The sequence below is a fragment of the Camelus dromedarius genome, chromosome 2 (assembly GCF_036321535.1).
Source record: "Camelus dromedarius isolate mCamDro1 chromosome 2, mCamDro1.pat, whole genome shotgun sequence".
Classification (NCBI taxonomy): domain Eukaryota; kingdom Metazoa; phylum Chordata; class Mammalia; order Artiodactyla; family Camelidae; genus Camelus; species Camelus dromedarius.
The window spans coordinates 58653263-58672363 of NC_087437.1; the positions used below are offsets into that span (position 1 = coordinate 58653263).

Genomic DNA, 19101 nt, shown 5'->3' on the forward strand with positions numbered 1-19101 from the left:
TTGTTTTAAGGTCAGTGCAACGATCTGTAGCCTAGAAGAGGAACATGGAAGCCCTTCAGAGAAGAACTGCTCCTCCCAGGGTTTCAGGGCATCAGGTGTTAGAGCCAGGCTGACTAGAGCAGAGGCGGTGGTTTGGAGTGTGGAGGGAGGGGCGGGAGAATCACTGAGGGAGGGGTTTGCATATGTTTATTTTGTTTTCTCTTTCAAAACAGTCTCTTGTCAGACTCACTGAATCAAGTTCTCCTTCTCTAACTCTCTAACCCTCCTACTCCCAGTTGAAAACCACTGGTAGTATCTAGAGGATTCTCTGAGGGGCTGAGGATATCCCTAGGTCTCACACCGCGAATTTACATAGCTGACAGTTCCTTTACTTTTTGAGTTAGCGGGATTTAGCAGGAAAAGAAACTTAAGATTGTCCTGTGTTAAAGATGAGAAATCCATGTTCTGAAAACTGTTTTGTGCTTTTGTGTGGTTACTTTTTCCTTTATTTTCTAAGAAAATCCTTCCTTTGAACCCTTCTCACCTTGTCTGAGCTGCCAGTAATGGACATCTTGGTCAGGATAGATGGGAGAGTGTTGTTCTCCTAAACACCGAGTGCGGTGGGACAGGTGGGAGTGAAACAGGACAGGAAGATTGGGAGACTGTCGCTTTAGAGATTTCCTTCCTGTCTCTGGCCAAATAGCAAATGTTTAAGGAAACAGTGACATTTCTCTTTATTAAATTTCTTATGTCATGTTTTCAGAGAATATTATTTAGTAGTTCTATTTATAAGCCATTTATTTGTGTTTTAAGGGTTTATATAAATACTCAGATTCCATAGCTTGGTAGAGTTTAGGGCAAAGTGCTGTGGTAGTATCTTAATCAGTCATTTCAAAGCTAGTTTCTTTACCATGCGATCTTGAAAGAAGGATGGAAAAATTAAAAGATAAACTTAATTTGACACTACAAGAATCTTGCTTTCAAACCTATCACTAATGTGTATGTGTTTTCCTCATTTGGTGAAGATATTGTAAATAATCATAGAGACTGGAAGTGAATTAAGAATGATGGGCACCTCACAGAAGTAAAGAATAGTTTTTAATGAAAAAACTTTCTAAAAAAAATCAAACTATGAATTTTATATTGAATATATCAAGAAAAGAACATGTCAACAAGTATAAGTCCTTACAGTCATCGGTTCTTACATAAGTGGCATTTATAGAAAATAACCTCTTCCTGTGTGTGCAGGGTACTTTTTCCTAGATTGAAATCACACCCTAAGTTCAAGAAAGGAAGTGCGTAGTCAGGTGCCTGATGTCTTCGACAGTGAAACATCTCAGCAAAAGTAAAATACAACAAAAGAGCTAATCCCCCTCCCCGCTTGGCCCCTCGTATGTCCATGTTGTTCTGCATTCATCAGCCAGGGTACGCTGGCCTTTCCTGATTGTTGTGATAGAGCTGCTGTCACCTGTTGTGAAAAAGCAATATATTTATTAAAAATTGAGACTGCTTTTATAATTGTGCCAAATCATGAACTATCTAAACACAGTCCTCTTTTAAACATTTTAAAGTGTGTTCACAATGAAACCAAGAATGAATTGGAGAAGATGTTGAAATGTAATGAGGAGCACCCAGCTTACCTTGCCAGTGATGAGATAACTACAGTCCGGAAGAACCTCGAGTCCCGAGGAGTAGACGTAGATCCAAGCTTGGTAATAATCATTGCTGAGAAGCATGAACGTGCTTCCTTCATCTTTGTTTCTTGTAGTAAAATGTCACTACTTCTCATATGTTCCTGAGATATTGAAGTGCTTAACTTGACTGTGGTCATGTGTACTTTTGCTAACAATATGAACTCTGTCATTTTGAGTGTGGAAAGAGTAGAAATTTTATTCTCAGTATTGCTTTTTTAACTGTAACGCTTTAATTTGTAAATGGGGAACTTGAGATGTAGAAAAGTGAAGCATCTGGGCAGGTTCAGCAGTTACTTCTGGCCAGGGTGGGTGAGACCCAGATCTCTGCACCACGCTATGTTGTTTCAGGTTACAAAATAAACATTGTGCATAAATTTGGCTCATTTATATATATGTTTTTTCAATCAGATATACCTTAGGTATGAGTAATTTGGCTAATGATTTGGGGCTCCATCTCATTTTCCATGTTTACAATAAACAGGATAAAAGTAATTATAGTTTAGACTGCTTTTTGCTTACCTTCATGATGCTTATTTGGAGAACATTTTAACAAAGCAGTTGTTTCTGAGCCTGTATTCCCTAGTTAGGGTATAAGGGATCAAAACTTCATTTTGATATTAGTGTACTAACGTTAGCTTACGTGAAACCCATTTAGAAGAGTAATTCTAGTGGGGAGAACAATTATATAAGAAATTTCAGAGCCATGCATAAATTCTTTTAAGAATTATTTACCATTTATATTTTGGTACTTGAGAAATGAGTATACTTACTTAAAATTCCACCAGAGGTCAGAACAAGGAAAGAAAATTGGTGAAAAGAAACAGTTAAAATACATCTCATTGTTTATGAATTGAAAATGAAATTAAAACTAATGATTAGATGCAGTTATTAGTTGAATATAGATTTAATTTATCCACATTGGTCCTAGCTCTCACTAACAGTAAGTTCGGCTGGATGCTTTTAAACTTTGTGAGTAAATACAATAGGAGGGAGTTTGCCCGTATCTTAGGATGTGGATTGGCTGTATATCTCACTTTCTGTGAGCAGGAAGATACCAGGTTTCTTCCGAGAGAATCTATGCTCACCGCTTATGAAGCTATAAAATAGGTAGTGCAGTGCTGTGACAGGAATAGTGGATGGATCAGATGTCAGGAGGTGTCAGTCCTAGTGCAGTTCCATTCCATTAGCTAGTAATACTGCCTTTAGTAATTGGTATAATCTCTCTCAGCCCCCTTTTCTCATCTGTCAAGTACTGTTGATGATACTTGTTCTACTTTCTTAACATTGTCATGATCAAAAAAAGACAACGGTGTGAAACACCTTCAAACACACTAACAGACTGTATAGTAGTAAAGTGGTGGGGGTTGTACTGCTGTGGTAACAATGAATTTTAATAATCAAATTTTAATAATTTGTTGGGTTGATGGACATGGTCTGAGACCAGCTTTCTAGTCTAACTCTGACCTTAGATGAGTATTACAACCTCTTTTTACTTTGGGCACCTTACCTCTAACCAGGGAAAGAGAATCCCCGCCTTCTCAACTCTACAAGGTGATTAGTAATAATGCTCGTTAGAAACACTGCAAGTTTCAAAGTACATAAACTGGTAAGGAGTTAGAGTAGTAGTAAATCTAATCTTTATCTTGAAAAAAAAAGTTTTAATGGATAAAAAAGTTTGGCAGAATAACAATATTGCCATTGGTTTTAATTAACTCTTTTATAAAGAAACTTTTTGTATGACTTTTCAGAATGTGTTTCATGAACCCGGAGATTGTACAGTAACTCTTTGGTCTTTCCTTTTTTTTTTTTTTTTTTTTTCCAATTTTAGATTAAGGATACTTGGCACCAAGTTTATAGAAGACATTTCTTAAAAACAGCCCTAAACCATTGTAATCTTTGTCGAAGAGGCTTTTATTACTACCAGAGGCATTTTGTAGATTCAGAGGTAAGGTTTCCAAAAACAGGAAATTTTTTTTTAATGATAGTTGTTTAATTGCTTAAAAGTAAGCTTGAGGTTTAGCATTAATTTTAAGTCTTTTGATCTTCAAAAAAAAAGTATGTGTGATTTATAGAGTAATCTAACTCATTTTTTTCCAAAGATGTTTATCACTCTGGTAGTAACTGCATTTTACATGCATATCATCACAGTACCTTTGAGACTGTGTGCTATTAATAGGCTCTAAACTACTTTTAAGATTTTTTTTAAACAATTTTTTATGTTAGAAAATAATAAATTCCCATTGTGGAAAATAAATGGAATAAATAAATGTTTAAAAAATGCAAAAAGAAAGAGTAACTTATAATCCCCTGACCTAGAAGTAATTTTAGTTGACATTTTTATATATATCTGTTTAACTCTACATGGCTGTGTGTATGTATATAAAATAACTATCTGTTTGCATAGTGGAAATCAGAATGTAATACATTTTTATCATGCTCTTTTCCCATATTGTAATTCTTTCTTTATATCATGGGAATCTTACTTTAAATAATTCTTTAAAAGAAATGTATACAGTTCTTGGAATGGCCGATTGTACAAAGCTTAATGTCACATTTTGCAAAGTAACCTCTAGGTGGCGATAGACTAATGTATTTTGAGCATTTTCTTTCAAGCAGAAATGCTTTTTAAAATATCCTTCTGAAAAAGCCTTGTTAATTAGTGATCTTGAGACTTCAGCAGCTTAAAAGAAAATTGTGTTTAAATTATATTATACACATTTTTTGCATAATTTTAATTGTTGGAAAGACCTCTGTATAGAATAAGCTTTCTTTCTTTCAAAAAGGAACATGACAGTTTTTTTTTTAATTGAAGTATAGTTGATTTACAATGTCATATTAGTTTCAGGTATATAACATAGTGATTCAGTATTTTCATAGATTATACCCCACTTATTATAAAATATTGGCTGTTTCCTGTGCTGTACAATACATCCTTCTAGCTTATCTATTTTATACATAGTAGTTAGTACCTGTTAATCCTCTACCCCTATTTTACTCCTCACCCAGAGAAAAAGCATCTTTTTAAAAATTTTATTAATTTAATTTCATATGCTACTGAATTTCAAAACTGGCTTGAGTGCACACTCAAAGAAAAGTTAACCTAAGGACAAATTTATGATAACATGATTGGTAGTTGAAACTAAATAGAAATTAAGGGTATATTCTGTGAACTTCTATTTGTATACAATGTAATGAAATTCTCTACTTCCAAAGTTTACTTGCTTTGTCATTGGAACCAAAACAGAGCTCTATAGCTGTGGGGAAGATAAAACTCAAATCAAGCAGAATTTCATAGATCCTGTGTAGAAAAAAATTGGTAGGTTACATCTAGTAGGAATATATGTATTAGGTAAATCTGATTTTTTTTTAAATTAAAGCTTAGGCTATAGGTACTAACTGTAGTGGTTGTATGTGATTGTGATTGTGGTTGTCATTTTTAAATTTGCACCTGGTAATCTTACTTACCTAATATTTCAGTTGGAGTGCAATGATGTTGTCCTCTTTTGGCGAATACAGCGCATGCTTGCTATCACCGCAAACACTTTACGACAGCAACTTACAAACACTGAAGGTAAGCCGCAGAGGGAACCCCTTTCTAATTTGTCATCAAAAATAATAGTAATAACATTCCTTTTAAATAAAAGGATGCCAGAATACTTCCTGAAAAGTAGATTTATGAGAAAAACCAAGAATTTTAATTTGCCCTTAAAATATGACTGAAAATAAATCATAATTGAAAAAGGTGGGAGATAAAATGTACCAAGAGTCCTTCTTCATTACATGAAAACTCTGTTAGGAAAGGACACCTAAGCATCACTTAGGTTTTTTGGGAAATCTGTACTTTCATTAAAGCGTTCCTTTAAAAATAGGACTTTCTCTGAGAATACATACTAGTGTCATGCTGATGGAAGTACTGCATAACAGGTAGGCTTCTCCCTATGAGAAGTCTGAACTTAACAACAGATTTAGTGTGATGAGAAAACAAAAACGTACTCTCGATTATCATTAATTGTATCATTCTTGTGCATTCATAAACATGATGCTTCTCGTGTTTTTTTATCTGCTTTCAACAGTCAGGCGATTAGAGAAAAATGTTAAGGAAGTATTGGAAGATTTTGCTGAAGACAGCGAGAAGAAGGTTAAGTTGCTAACTGGTAAACGAGTTCAGCTTGCCGAAGACCTCAGTAAGTAGTTCTCCCTGCCTGCCACCTCACTGCCTTTTCACCTTCCCCATGTCCATTTATTTCTCCATTTCATCTCAAGCTTATAGAAAAGTGTATACAAAGAACTTTTTCCCTCTGAGCTGTTTGAAAGTTGCTGACTTGAAGCTCCATCAGTTTACAGTACGTTAATGTGTGTTTTTAAGAAACAAGGACTTTCTCCTAGCAACCATCAAAGTCAGGATGTTAACACTGATAAATTACTACATCTGATTTTCAGACTCCATCCTGGTTTCACCTGTTGTCCTAATATTGTCCTTCCGTATGACAAGGTGTTTCGTACACATCTCGTACTTTCCCTGACCGAGCTTTCCTTTTTGAAGAATGATGTTTAGAAATCAAGAGCTGGGAACTAGATAAGTTCATTGATGCTAGAGTGCCCCCGCTCAGTGGGGCTAGGGAACAGGTACGTTGCCTGCGTGCATTTACACATATTTACACCTGTGTATATATCTATATTGAAAACCCTAAGTTGACACCAGTACTTTGCAGTTTAATCTAATAATACAGAGTTCATTCTGATTTTCCCTTTTCCATATTTGTAACTTCTTTTTCTGATGAGAAATCTGGCTCTAAGTGTCCTTAATATATTGACTTATTTTGATCAATCCTCTTATGTGTAACCAAATTTGTCACTGTCCTCTTCATTGCATAAATATCCTTCTCACCCAGTGTTCTTATCACCCAACTCCAGGCCCCCGCCACAGTGCCTGCCTCACCCTGTGTTGACACCCTTTCCACCTCAGCTAGGCTCTGACATCCCGTGCCAGGTTGCCCTTCTTCACAGAATTCTTTTTACTGAGCTCATGCTGTGACCCTGTGCCAGCCATCTCTCCCATCCTTCCTCACCCCACACAAGGGCTCTTCCTCACCCCAAGCCAGACCATGCTTTTATAGAGACACCATTTTCATCCTGCTTGTGCTTCAACACCCTGCACTGACTGCCCTCCTACATGGATCCTCTCTTCACTACCGGGCAGGCCACCAGCACCCCCTGTGAGTGCCCTCTTTACACCTATATCTGGTTGATATGCTCCCCACTCTTGCCCCTCAACCTGTCTGGCCTTATTAGTCACTTTGTCACTGTGTCTTTTGCTTTTTCTTTTTTTGGGGGGGGAAGTGGGTGGAGGAGACAGAGGAGCAATGTTTGGTTCTTTCTTGAATGCTGGTGAATTTTTAGCTTTAAGATGTTTGGGCTGCATACTAAAATTTACTAGTTACTTTACCTTGTTAGAAATTTCCCTTATTTCAGCTTCATGAAACAGTAATTTTTTCCTTTCAATGTACGCTTAAATTTATTATCTTTGAGTTTTTGGATGTCCAAAAAAGATAGTATGTGCTCAATAGAAAGCAGTTCTTCAAATCTGAAAACAGTTTGTAAGCTGAATACTTATCCCTGCAATACCGTCACTAGACGATCCAGGAGAGACCAGGCAGCGTTTCCCCATCTTCTCCCTGTGCCCAAGCCGTGTGTTCTCCCCCACGGCTTGTCCCCTCCTTCTCTCCCCTCCTCCGTGCTTATCTCAGCTTCTTAGTTCTTTCTCTTTTCCTTTTTTTCTACAACTTTTATTTCCATCTTCTCTTGCTATCATTTTAGTTTTTTCATGCTGCTTTGGAAGTATAAGACTCCTAAGAGGTCTGTGTTTAAATCTAGGCTACCATGTACTAAGCAGGGTATCTCCCAAAGAAGCCTTAGCTGCTTTGTTTGTAAAAATGACTACTATAATAGTTATTTCACAGGGTAGTGAGGAGAATTGGTTCAAAAAGCCGTTTGGAAGTTCCTAGTTCGTAATTTTATGCTAAATTAATACAGTTACAGGAAGAGATGTGTCAGTGTCACAATGCATGCAGATATATTTCTTTTGTATCCTTCATAGGATAGTTACTAGACAGTGAAATACTTCATGTGTTTTACCAGCATATACATTTTTAAGTGATTAAAGAATGATATGTCTTTTCTCATGTTCTATAATAGAGCATTGTGTGACCTCATCACTTTCCACTCCCAATTTGATTATTTAAAGGAAGTGTACTGCTAACACAGATTTGTGCACTGCCAAGCCAAGTCTTATGTTCTCCTGTTGGTTTTCCTGAGAAAGTAATCATATGACTCCCTTGAAATGCTTGAAATGATTTATCAGTGTGTGTGTGTGTGTGTGTGTGTGTGTGTGTGTGTTTGTGTGTGAAATTAGGTTCGTGTTAATGTTCCAAATAATGTCCTTGGAAGCAAGTGTTTGACCAGTGACTCAGCTTCATCAGTCACACTGAAGGAGATGAGCCATGACTTTGTCCACTAGTTGAAAAAGAATCTTGAGAGTACCTTTTCCTTACTGTTTATCTTCAGTCTAACACTTGGGAATATGGTCATGGACACTTTCAGCCAGAAAACTTTCAAAGTTAATAGCTACTACTGTATTACACAGACCAAGGTTCCTAGTATAGCATATTCAATTAGAGTATGCTGTGTTGGTTAATGGAGTTTAGAGAAAGTGAGGCAGTCAGAGTTTTAGTACAATTTCAAAACTAGTACAGGGTAGAGTATTGTAGAGATTGGTAGAAGTTTGATGCATCGTACTTTTTGCCAGTCTTAAACTTGCCCAAGTTTAAATCATTTTACCACCTTACTTTGGAGATTCATCAATTGGTTGTCCTTTAAGATATGAAATAGTACAGTGTTCTCTCATATTCTGGAGAAGATACACCATGTTCACTATTGAAATCAAGCCATGAAATTAGTTTCTGTCCTAGTAGACTCATGGGAGAGGAGTCATACAAGGAACCAAGACTCTGGAGATGTGGTGGATTCCACAGGTTGAGCAGGAAAAGGTCAGGATGAACCTGGGACATCTTAGGATGTAGAAAGTAAGGAAGTAGTTGAAGGATGATGGAGACATGTCAACCAAATACAGAAGCCAGTGTGCAGAGGCTCCTCCTAGCCAAAACTAGGACAATTTGGGCATCAAGATAAATAATGACAGTTATAAATTATAGCCCACTGAATAAAACAAGACTATTAACTGATAATTATATAAATAAATGAATAAAATCAGTGATGAGGAGTGGGATGTTTATATAATCACACAAAATATCTCCACACAAAATAATTAAAAAGGAAAAAAGAATAGCTTTACAGTGGAGAAGCCTAGCACTAACCATCTTAATCAAGTGGTCAGTAATGGTCAAATTAGAGCTGTGTGCAGTGAGGACGCAGTGAGACGAACCTGGCATCACTTCTACCATTTAATTGCCAAAGATGTATAACTTAAATCTGATCATAGATATATCAGAAAAGCCCCAATTAAAGCACACTCTACAAAATAATTGGCCTGTAAGCCTTAAGTGTATCAAGATTATGAGAGACAGAGGAAGACTGAGGAACTGTTCCAGGCTGAGGGAGACTAAAGAACATGAAAACTAAATACAACGTGTGGTCTTGAACTAGATCTTTTTGCTCTAGAGGGCATTAATGGGATAGCCGGTGAAACCTGAATGGGATCTGAGGGTTACATGGTATTTATTAATACTTCAATGTGAATATTTAAGCTTTGTTAGATAGGGATTATTTAGGAAAATATCCTTATTTGTAGCTATTACACAGTAGGATATTTGGGCTTACAGGACATAATGACTATAAATGATTCATGAAAAAGTATGTTCTTTGTAATATTCTTACAGCTGTTCCCTAAGTCTGAGAAAAGGGTAAAAAAGATTTAATTTTGTTTTTATAGCTGATAATGGATCAGAGATCATGAGAAAATAATTTAGAGAAATTGAGACTTTTGAAAACATGGTCTCTGAAGATGTTGGAAGACTGGTTTGCCTCCTGGACAGTTTAATGAGATACATAGCTAATCTCTCCATCTTAATTCCTTTTTTGCAGTGTCCAGTCATACTTAGAATTGTCCAGTGTTTACATTTGTCCACTCTAACCTTGATGAAATCTTTTGATTTTGTAGTGAATTTTATTTCAAAGGATTTTTATAGCTATTTAAATATAGTATTAATTTAGGTAAAAATCTATTTGGATTCCCAGCATGATTTTTTAATAATGTGTCCAATCTATTTATTGAAACAGACTGCAATTTTAAAATGCTTTCTTTAGAGAGGGAAAAATTGGTACATTATAGCTCAGTTCAAAGTTTTTCTTTCAATTATGATCTATTTTTGATTTATAAAATCTATTTTATGATTGTCATTATATAAAACAAGTAATAATGCTTACATCTCACAGACTTTTTTTGGAATTTGTTCTTCATCCAGCCCAGAAACTGAGTATCTGGACACTGGGAGCATTTGCTGGTAATGTTGCTAAACTGAGTTTCATCAGTACAGCATGAGATTCTTTTCTTGTTTGCTCTATAAATATTGTATCAACAGTTAACTAGGTTATTGTGAGTTTTTGAACCTTGATATCAGATGCATAGGATTTAGAGCTTAGGTTTATTTTTTAACTCTTGTTCACTAAAGCCCAATTACACTTTTCATTCTCTTTGTACATAATCAAGAGTCATTGATACCCAGGAATTAAAGGGATATTACCCATCATTTAGATTTTTCTCTCTTTATTTTGCAGTAAATTCCTTTTCATTTTTGTATCAGAACTTGAAACTATTTATGAATGTGAGTTAATATTGAATACATTTCCTATGCCAGATAGTAGGCTCTGTTTTTAACGTGCCTTCTTATAGGGACATTTTCCTTATTTTATAGACAAAGAAAAGGGGGCCTAAGAAACACATACACAGTAAGTGGTAAAGCCAAGATTTGAGCCTGGGTCTTTTAACAACTAATTTGAGGAAAACCTCCAAGCCATTGGAAAATATAATTACATAAAATGGTCCTTTTTATTTGGAAGCTTCTGTAGTTAACAGTGTCCTTTCTGAGTGGGTCAGAAAGACATACATATTAGTGATGGTCATGATGATGGTCGTGATCATTACCATCCTGTGTACTTCCTACACTACAAAAAGCTTCGTGGCTTAAACTTTCAAACAATATGAAGACTTTGATAGAATTAGAACATCTGTGTAAGAGGACACTAAAGTGTAAACGAAGGCACTAAACAGATTGAAGGAAGTTAATTTTTTTATACGGCTTGTAAGCATGTCTCAAACTAAACTCAGCTCAATTCCACTGCAGATAAGTAGTATCCAAGTTGCCCAAAATTCAGATACAACTTTTCAGTGTGGTGTGTTTGTGCTTAGAGACTTAAGGTCCAGCTATCACAGATACAGAATCTTTAATTGAGCATAAAGACTTACCCTAAGTTGAGGCTTTTTGTTGAGCTAGTCTGAGAGTGTTGAAATGTTTTATAATAAGCTTTAGTGTATTTCTTCATATTTCTTGTACTTTACATAAAGGGAAGACAAGCTTCAGTCAAAACTGAATGTTTCATCTTTATAGCTCATTTACTAATGGATTGTGAAAACAGTGGTAAACTCCTTTACTTGGGCTACCATTGCACAGGCTTATTTTAACAATATAGTTTGATGTCCTGAATGTTTTGAAAAAAACAGTGTAGCTTAAAGAGGCTGGTAAATTAGAATTTTCCAATATCCGCAGCTTTTTTCTCCCATGATTAATTTGCTCTGCTGACTCCCTACGCGAGGTGGCAACAGCTGGCCCTTTTACTGGAGCTCCGGGGATTAGAGCAGGAGTCGCAGCAGCGTGCTCGGCCTCTTGCCTCTGTTGACTGTTCTTTATTGTTTGATGCCTGAGCATCTCCCAGACAGCAAGCAATTGTTTCTTGAAACGTAAAGTTTGTTTCTCTTGGGAGCACACACAATGCTGGTGGGGATCCTCTTTGTGTCTCCTCACTTTCCCAGTCTCCTCTTGTCCTGCATCCTGTACTTTCTCTTGATAATTACGATGGAGTAAAAATACAAGCTTTGTATCTTAGTGTGCAGGAGATTCGGTTTTGATGCAAAAAAGTTAAGAAATATAGACAACAGATAGAAATTTCTTTTTTCTCTGAGCTGCCAGATAGTAATAGAAATTCTTTTTATAATGAAAACTTTATTTTTCATAATTAATGTACCTAGTGCATTTTTGAAATTACAGTGATAAAGAGGGAGCAGCAGCAGAATGATGCAAAACTGCCACTTTAAACGCTGAGGTGGAAGAGAAATGCACCTTAGCTGTTTCACTATCAGAAGAGGCTTTCATTAGCTCTAGAATATTATTCTAATAAAGATATTTAAGAAATGTCTTCATGCCACATTAAAATGGGGATAAAAAGTAGTCAGAAAATATCTAGATGGAAACTTCAGCAAGAATTTTGTTCTTCGTTTAGAAAAGAAAGATACCGAGATACTCCTGAATTTAATTTTCAGTGGTTACTCCATATTCCTAGCCTTCTGCCATACCTGCAGAATCCCTGAGGGCCTTATGGATGAAAATAGTGGCCATGAAGTAGTGCAAGACTGAAAATTATCCTAAAAAGATTATTATAGTCAGCATCTGGAACTTAAAATTATAGAAAAGGGAGAAAACTCTTTTTCCAGAGGTAGAGCTCGGGCATGCATATTTTGACCAACCTCCAGGCTGACTCTTGCCATGCACCAGTGCCCTGACTCTCCTGTCCCCGAACCAGTACTCTAGAGAGTTCTTCCTTGTTTACAGCGGTACAACCTGTCATTTTATCAGTTGAAATAAAATTGACATGAATCTTCTTTTCGTAGTCTGATACCTAATGTGACTGTTGAAAATGTGTTCTTTAAGCTATATTTATAGTAGCATGTTCATTTTGTTTCTGTAAACGTAAGCAAAGAAAGCGAATTTTAAAGAGATTAAAAGGAGGAGAGGGGAGCAATGAGTTGTCGAATTCTAGGTACCTAGGCAACTGTGAAAACCGTAAGCCCTGTGGCATCTTTTATAGCGAAATACTGTTATTGTTTCTTTGACCAATAATTATAGAACCTCAGTACTGCATTCTCATCTCTCCCAGCCTCCAGCACATTTCTCAGCAGTCTTTTCCCTTTGTCTCTTTTTTTAATGTCTCTCACTGTGCTTCTTCTGCATCATTATCTCTTGGTCCTCAACTAGTGTTTTTCCTACTCCCTGCTTATTTACCTTCCTTCAGTGGTTAGAAATCTTGCTCAGGTACTGCCAGTGTTGTTTAATTGAGTAGAAGGCAGGCTTCCCACTATAGACAACTGCAGATCAGCCAAAATAACCAATTCAGGAAAAAAAATGTTTTTCGTGTCTATTGTGATTGATCTGTTCTGCCAGAGTGATTTGATTCTTTCATAAATTCACCACACTTCATGTGTCATGTATTATATGTGTTCACTGAATGTTTGATTATGACGTTTTAATACAGACTCTTCTTTAGCCCCCTTCTCATGACTTAAAAAAAAAAAGGGAGAAGGAGGCTTTCTCATCCTAAGGAATCATTCTTCCGCTCTGTCATGCCAGGAAGCTCCCACCTCATTTCTCCTGCAGAGTAGTTTGCAATTGCTGCATTCTCCCCTTATGGTCTAGCTTTCATCCCTAGCAGAACCACTTCTTTTTCGGTCACCAGTGGTGTCCTAACTGTTAATCCTAACTGCCACCCAATTCACCGAAACTCTTATTTTTTTTTTTTAATGTTTATAAGGTATTTTGAAGTTGACTGGAATATTTTTATTCTCTTTGACATTCATGTACCTTTTGGAATGGTTAGTAGAAATGAATATATTTGAAAAATGAAGATTAGAATGTTTCTCTCCTTCACTACAGAATAAATAACTTCTTTCTGTTTTATGTTATCAGTGTTTGAGGTCTTTAAAAGCATCTCACAGTAAAAGTGATTGAATTTTTAAATTGTGTTTTTGTGAAATATTTTTCATAGCAAGGTGAAATTGACAAAGCAGATAAGGAAGAGAGTGAAGGATTATTTTTACCTTGAGTCTACATAGATGAAGTAGACTCTGCCTTTGTGTTGTAGCCAAAAAAAAGGGAGAGAGAGAGAGAGTAGGGGTTGACACAAAGAATAAAGTAATCCTCAGGGAGAGTCCTCTGTTAGAGAAGCAGTTATTTACACGCAGAATTCCACATGATAAGTCTGAGTGCTGTGCTTTCTGGGTTATTGATGAGAAAATTCAGCCTCAAAATGGGGCTTTTGGAATCCAGCACATTTTTCATGCCTTAAGACTGTTTTTTAAAGACAACATTGAAGGATATTGATAAATTGTTTCAAGATTAAAAGGCTATTTACTTTTCTGTAATCTTACAGAGGCTACTGATACTCAGGGCTTTACTAGCAAGTATATTCTTTTTTCTTAAAATTCACATTTTAACTGATTAAAAGTGAGAAAAAAGATAAAAAAGTGCTCTTCAATAATTTATGGATTGAATTTTTATCATTTTAAAGTAGATTCTGTTTGTGTGTTATTTTGATATGTGTATTCTTATGTACAAAAAAGCCAATGCACATATTTAAAGCTAGAAATTAAGGGGTTTTTTTTCTTCTTATTAATGCTTACCACTCCCTCACTGAGAGTTTAGAATGAAATAATATCTTGATGTTTGGGATTGAACTTTGTTTTGTTTTTTAATTATGTTTTAGCTATTCTCTCTATTCGAAGATGGAAAACATGGAATCTAGTCATTGAAAATTAAATCTAATCACAGAACAAATCCACTGGCCTGTGAAACTATTAAAAAATAAAATTAAGCAAGATATGAACAAAATTTTTTAAAAACAGAACTATCTTGAAGGACAAATTGATGAACATTGAACTGGTAACTTCTGTGAAGTAATATTCTCAGAATAGTTGGAGAGAGGGGTTAATAAAGGCAAAAGGAATTATTTATTTATTTATTTATTTATTTATTTATTTGCCATTTTATATATTTCTAAACTGTTTTCCCAAATGAGCAGAATCCATAATTACCTCATAATTGACTGTACTTCAGTCAATAAATCAAGTAAGCAATAAATAAACCCTAAAAAAATTACCTTAAAAATTTCATATTCTTAATTACTGTGTTCATAGAAACAATAAAGCTAATTCCTGATATGACACTCTTAAAAGTGACTGAGTATTTTCCCAAATAACCTGTTGCTGATTGTGACACCAGGAGACATTTCATGGGGCCACATAGTGATTGCTCATCATTGCATCATCCTTCATGGTAGGAATTCACTTTGAATTCTTCTCATTTCCAGTAACTGTCCTTCATGAATCTGTCATCTGTGGATGAACTGAAATCTTTCTTGAACTAGTGAAGTTTTTAAGCTTGTACAGCCCGTTTAAGATAATAGATTTTCTCTGCTTTATTGTTACCTACTGTGTATGGAAATAGTCCGTTTTAATTTCTCTTAGAAGAGCTCTTCATCTGTTCCTTAGTTTTAGTATTTTGAGTTGTAGAATGAAGTTTGCTATTTATATATTCACTTCAGGTAGATCTTTTTTCTGGCCAAGGAGTTTAAGTCTTTTTTGGCCTCTCTTTTTATTGTCACTGTTTCATATTCTGAGTCATGTGTACCTGGCTTCACATATTGCGCTGCCAGAACTTTAGGCGTTTGTGTTTTAATCTTGTTTATCATGGAACTAGTCCATATGCATTGTGGAAATTTAGGAAATATAGGTGGCAAAATTTCTTAAACAGTTGCCACTGCCCAGAGATAACCAGTGTAACATTGTATTCTAACAAAAATTTTAATGTTATCTTAGGCATGTAATTTCTGTCACATTTCTGGGACATATTTTTTCATGAAGAAATCTTGGATTGGCTTCCTCCTCAATTTGTTGTCATTGCTCCTATTTCTGGTTTCTCATCTATCAGAGAAGGCTAAATTTCTCTTCCTTTTCTTCATACAAAGTTATTTCAAAAAGGTTCACTGAGATGAATAAGCAGCATTAGTAAAAATAAAACCTATGGTATCCATTACTTTAAATAGGTCAGGCTATATTGTAGCGAAACATGTACTAAAAATCACTCTGCTTTTAAAGTTAATCCCCACCTCTATTCAGGACCCTGGCACTTTTTGTGTGTGCCTGTGCCTTCATTATGTCTCTCCTTTCTTCAGAAATGCTCAGGTCGCTCCTATTTTAAACTACTGGATTGAGTCTTCCATGCACTCTAACTACTTTTGATCATGCTTCTCTTTTACACAGGAAAACCTTTGAATGTTTGGCTGTTGCCTCTACTTTAAGCCATCCACTGTCTTCTTAACTTTGTAATCTCTCATTCTCACTTCCCCTGAAATTGGTTTTGTTTTGTTTTGAGATTGCTGACAATCAATAAGGCAGTGAGTAAGCCAGGCGAGCATTCGGGAATAGAAAGTATTCTCATATAACTGCGTCATTTAGTACTTTGGAATCCAAATCCTGCTTGGAACTCTGTATATGTGCCTTAAATTTATACAGAGTTTTGCACTTTACAGAGTTTGTTATGTTTGCCTTGTAAAGGCTTATGAGGCTTGTAAGTTATTATCCCCATTGTTCAGATGGGGAAATTGATGTTCATTGAGGAGAATGATTTAGCCAGTTACATAAATATTTATGGCAAAGCTGGGGCTAAGAACTTGTGTTAGAGATAGTATCTTTTTAGATTTATGTGGGATTCTGTTCATCTTTAGTCTTTGAGTTTGTGCTTGTGGGCAGCCATAGATAACAAAATTCATATAATTTGGCTTCCTTTTTTATATTATTTCCAATCTGTTAGTTTTAGGGCCTACTCTCTTAGCTGAATTAATTAATTTAGAATCTGCATCAATAAATTTGTCTCTTGAAGACATGTAATGGTTTCATTCTTCAAAAAAGATAACATAGGCTTATAAATATATGCATTCTTATTGCTATTTCAATTTTATGATTATTCCTTTTCTATAAAAAAAGAAATTGTGACTTATAATTTAAAGGGGTTTTTCTAAATTAGTGAATACATGAAATTAATTCTGAAGTTATTTTATTTCTTTGAGCCTTATTCTAACTTATGGAACCAATATCAGTATTGATACCTCTTTATCAGTATCAACAGGGTTGATATTGTGAGAAATTGTGGGTTGTTGTGAGAAATAACTGAAAATCTATGAAATCAGCTTTAACAAAACACAAATGCATATTAGTTCTGTGGGTGATAAGTTTAATAATACTTTGTCCTAATACATCATCATATTTGAGCTGTAATTGTATTTCATTTTTGTTTTTCATCACACTTAATTCATAACTTTATTAAAGCCTACAATTTTTAATTCCATAATTTTCCCATAAACTTTTAGTTTGTTCATAAATCAGAATTACATCTTCAGTTCTTGTATTATTTTCTTTTACTTTTGAAATTACATTAATGAGCTGACTGTTTAAGAATCATTCTCATGATTCATTCGTCTGTTACGCCTCCTTTTGAGAACTTCAGCACTGAAGGTCTTTTGACAAACCAATATTTATAACAGTTTGACAGTAGGATGAGGAACAGCGTTTGTCTTTGTAACAGCTTGAAGAAAGACCCTTTCCAGGACCCAGTCATGCAGTTACAATCTTGACCTCTTTCTTATGCTGGGAACATACATACAGCAGCACCTCCCATGTGTTTTCTTGTCCCATTGACTGTCCATTCACTTCCCATCTGTTTTGCAGTCTTAAAGGAACAGAATGGGCCCTCTTCTTATAAATCTGTCTTTGCAGGTGATAAATGATGTCCTGTCTCTTTAAGAGCTGCTTGGGTGGTTTTCCTTTTCTTAAAATGTTTCAGCTTCCCTCCTAACAAAATTCAGAATAAAATATGTTTTTAAGAATAAGAGGAAAATAGAAAAGAAAAAATGATGTGTTATTTTAAAGCCTTCTCAGTTGTTTGGGACTGAATATTTTACTGGTGATAAGGTTAATACTTTTTTAGCTTTCCCAATTAATGACCTATATCATAGCTTTTAAATTTTATTGATATTTAGGTTTTTCTGTGGGGGAAAAATGTATTCATTTTGAAATTGTGTTTTTTTTTTTTTTTAGAAAAATCAGCCTATCATTAATGAGTTAGCATATAAAATAACTTCTAAGTAGTTTTTTCATTGTAATTTGAGTTGATAGATGTAATGAATGTGGAACATTTTATGTATTGGATGTAGAATAAAATAATTCACAGAGGTAATTATAATCTTACAGTGGAATCTAACTTTAAAGAAGATGATCATGAATTCCATAAAAAATATGATTTTTTCTATTGCTGAAAATATAGAGTTTAAGTATAGATATTTATATCACTGAGTTTTCCAAGAATTGAGCCCAAATACAGATAATTTTTTCCCTCCCATGCAGAGATTATTCATAGAAGGTTAAATGTGATAAATGTTGTCTCCCCTAAAGTGTTCTTAAATTAGTGATTTAAAAAACATTACCAGTATAGAAAGACCATTTTAGAATATTATAGTGTATTGTATTAATCAGCTACCTAGTGGTATATCTTCTACAAACTAGGTTGTTTGTTTATAAATTCCCTGCCTTATCACAAAAACAATTTGAGGCAGTTTATACAAAGATCTACCCTGTTCAAAAGGTAAAATACTTAGGTGGAAAAGCTGGATGGAAGGGAAAAGAAAAAGTCCAGGCAAGTGAAACAGCATGAAACTTGGGATAAAATTGGTACTTAAGGGTTCCGTGTACTTTACTCTAAGTAAGCTGCAGGTTTAGCCCTGAACTTCCTGATAGTGTTACCAAACCGAACTCTGGTCCACTTGCCCTGTGTACAGCAAAGTCAATCAACTGGTAGAGGTTTGTGGTGAAGGAAGGTACAGCATTTATTGCAGGACCCTAAGCAAGGAGAACAGGTAGCTCATGCTCAAAAGACCTGAACTCCCAGATGACTTTCAGGGAAGGGTTTTTAAAGGCAGCCATTAGGGTTGAGGGTCAGGGTGCCTGATCAGCTGGTGGACATTCTTCTGATTGGTTGGTGGTGAGGTAACAGGATAATGTTTCAGGAATTTCAGTCATCAGCCTTCTGGTTCCAGCCCTTCTGGGGTCTACGGGCTTGTGTTGAGTCAATGGTCACCATCCTCCACCAGGTGGGGGTCTTAATTTCTGCAGAACAACCCAAAGAAATGCATCAGATTGTTATCTGCATCCCTTCAGGGGGAACTAGGAGTCATGTGACTCTGTTGTTCTAATCACTGACTCCTTGACCCTACTCTTTGGGACTCAGGAAAGGTCAAACAAGAAGTGGGGAACACAAGGGCCTTGTACCTGGGAGGGCCCCACAGGGCCCTGCTCAGTTTCATTTCCCCCTTT

At 35.6% G+C, this 19101-nt stretch overlaps 1 protein-coding gene across 4 annotated transcripts in view; it reads left to right on the top strand.

Annotated features, from left to right (window-relative positions):
- Positions 1-19101, top strand: part of OPA1 (OPA1 mitochondrial dynamin like GTPase) — an 84475-nt gene that overhangs the window by 52194 nt on the left and 13180 nt on the right. For all 4 annotated transcript variants that reach the window (XM_010994377.3, XM_010994379.3, XM_010994378.3 and 1 more), the window contains 4 exons: positions 1551-1691; positions 3502-3618; positions 5151-5244; positions 5747-5857. In XM_010994377.3, the coding sequence (XP_010992679.1) occupies positions 1551-1691; positions 3502-3618; positions 5151-5244; positions 5747-5857 (463 nt within the window). The remainder of the gene's footprint in view (positions 1-1550; positions 1692-3501; positions 3619-5150; positions 5245-5746; positions 5858-19101) is intronic.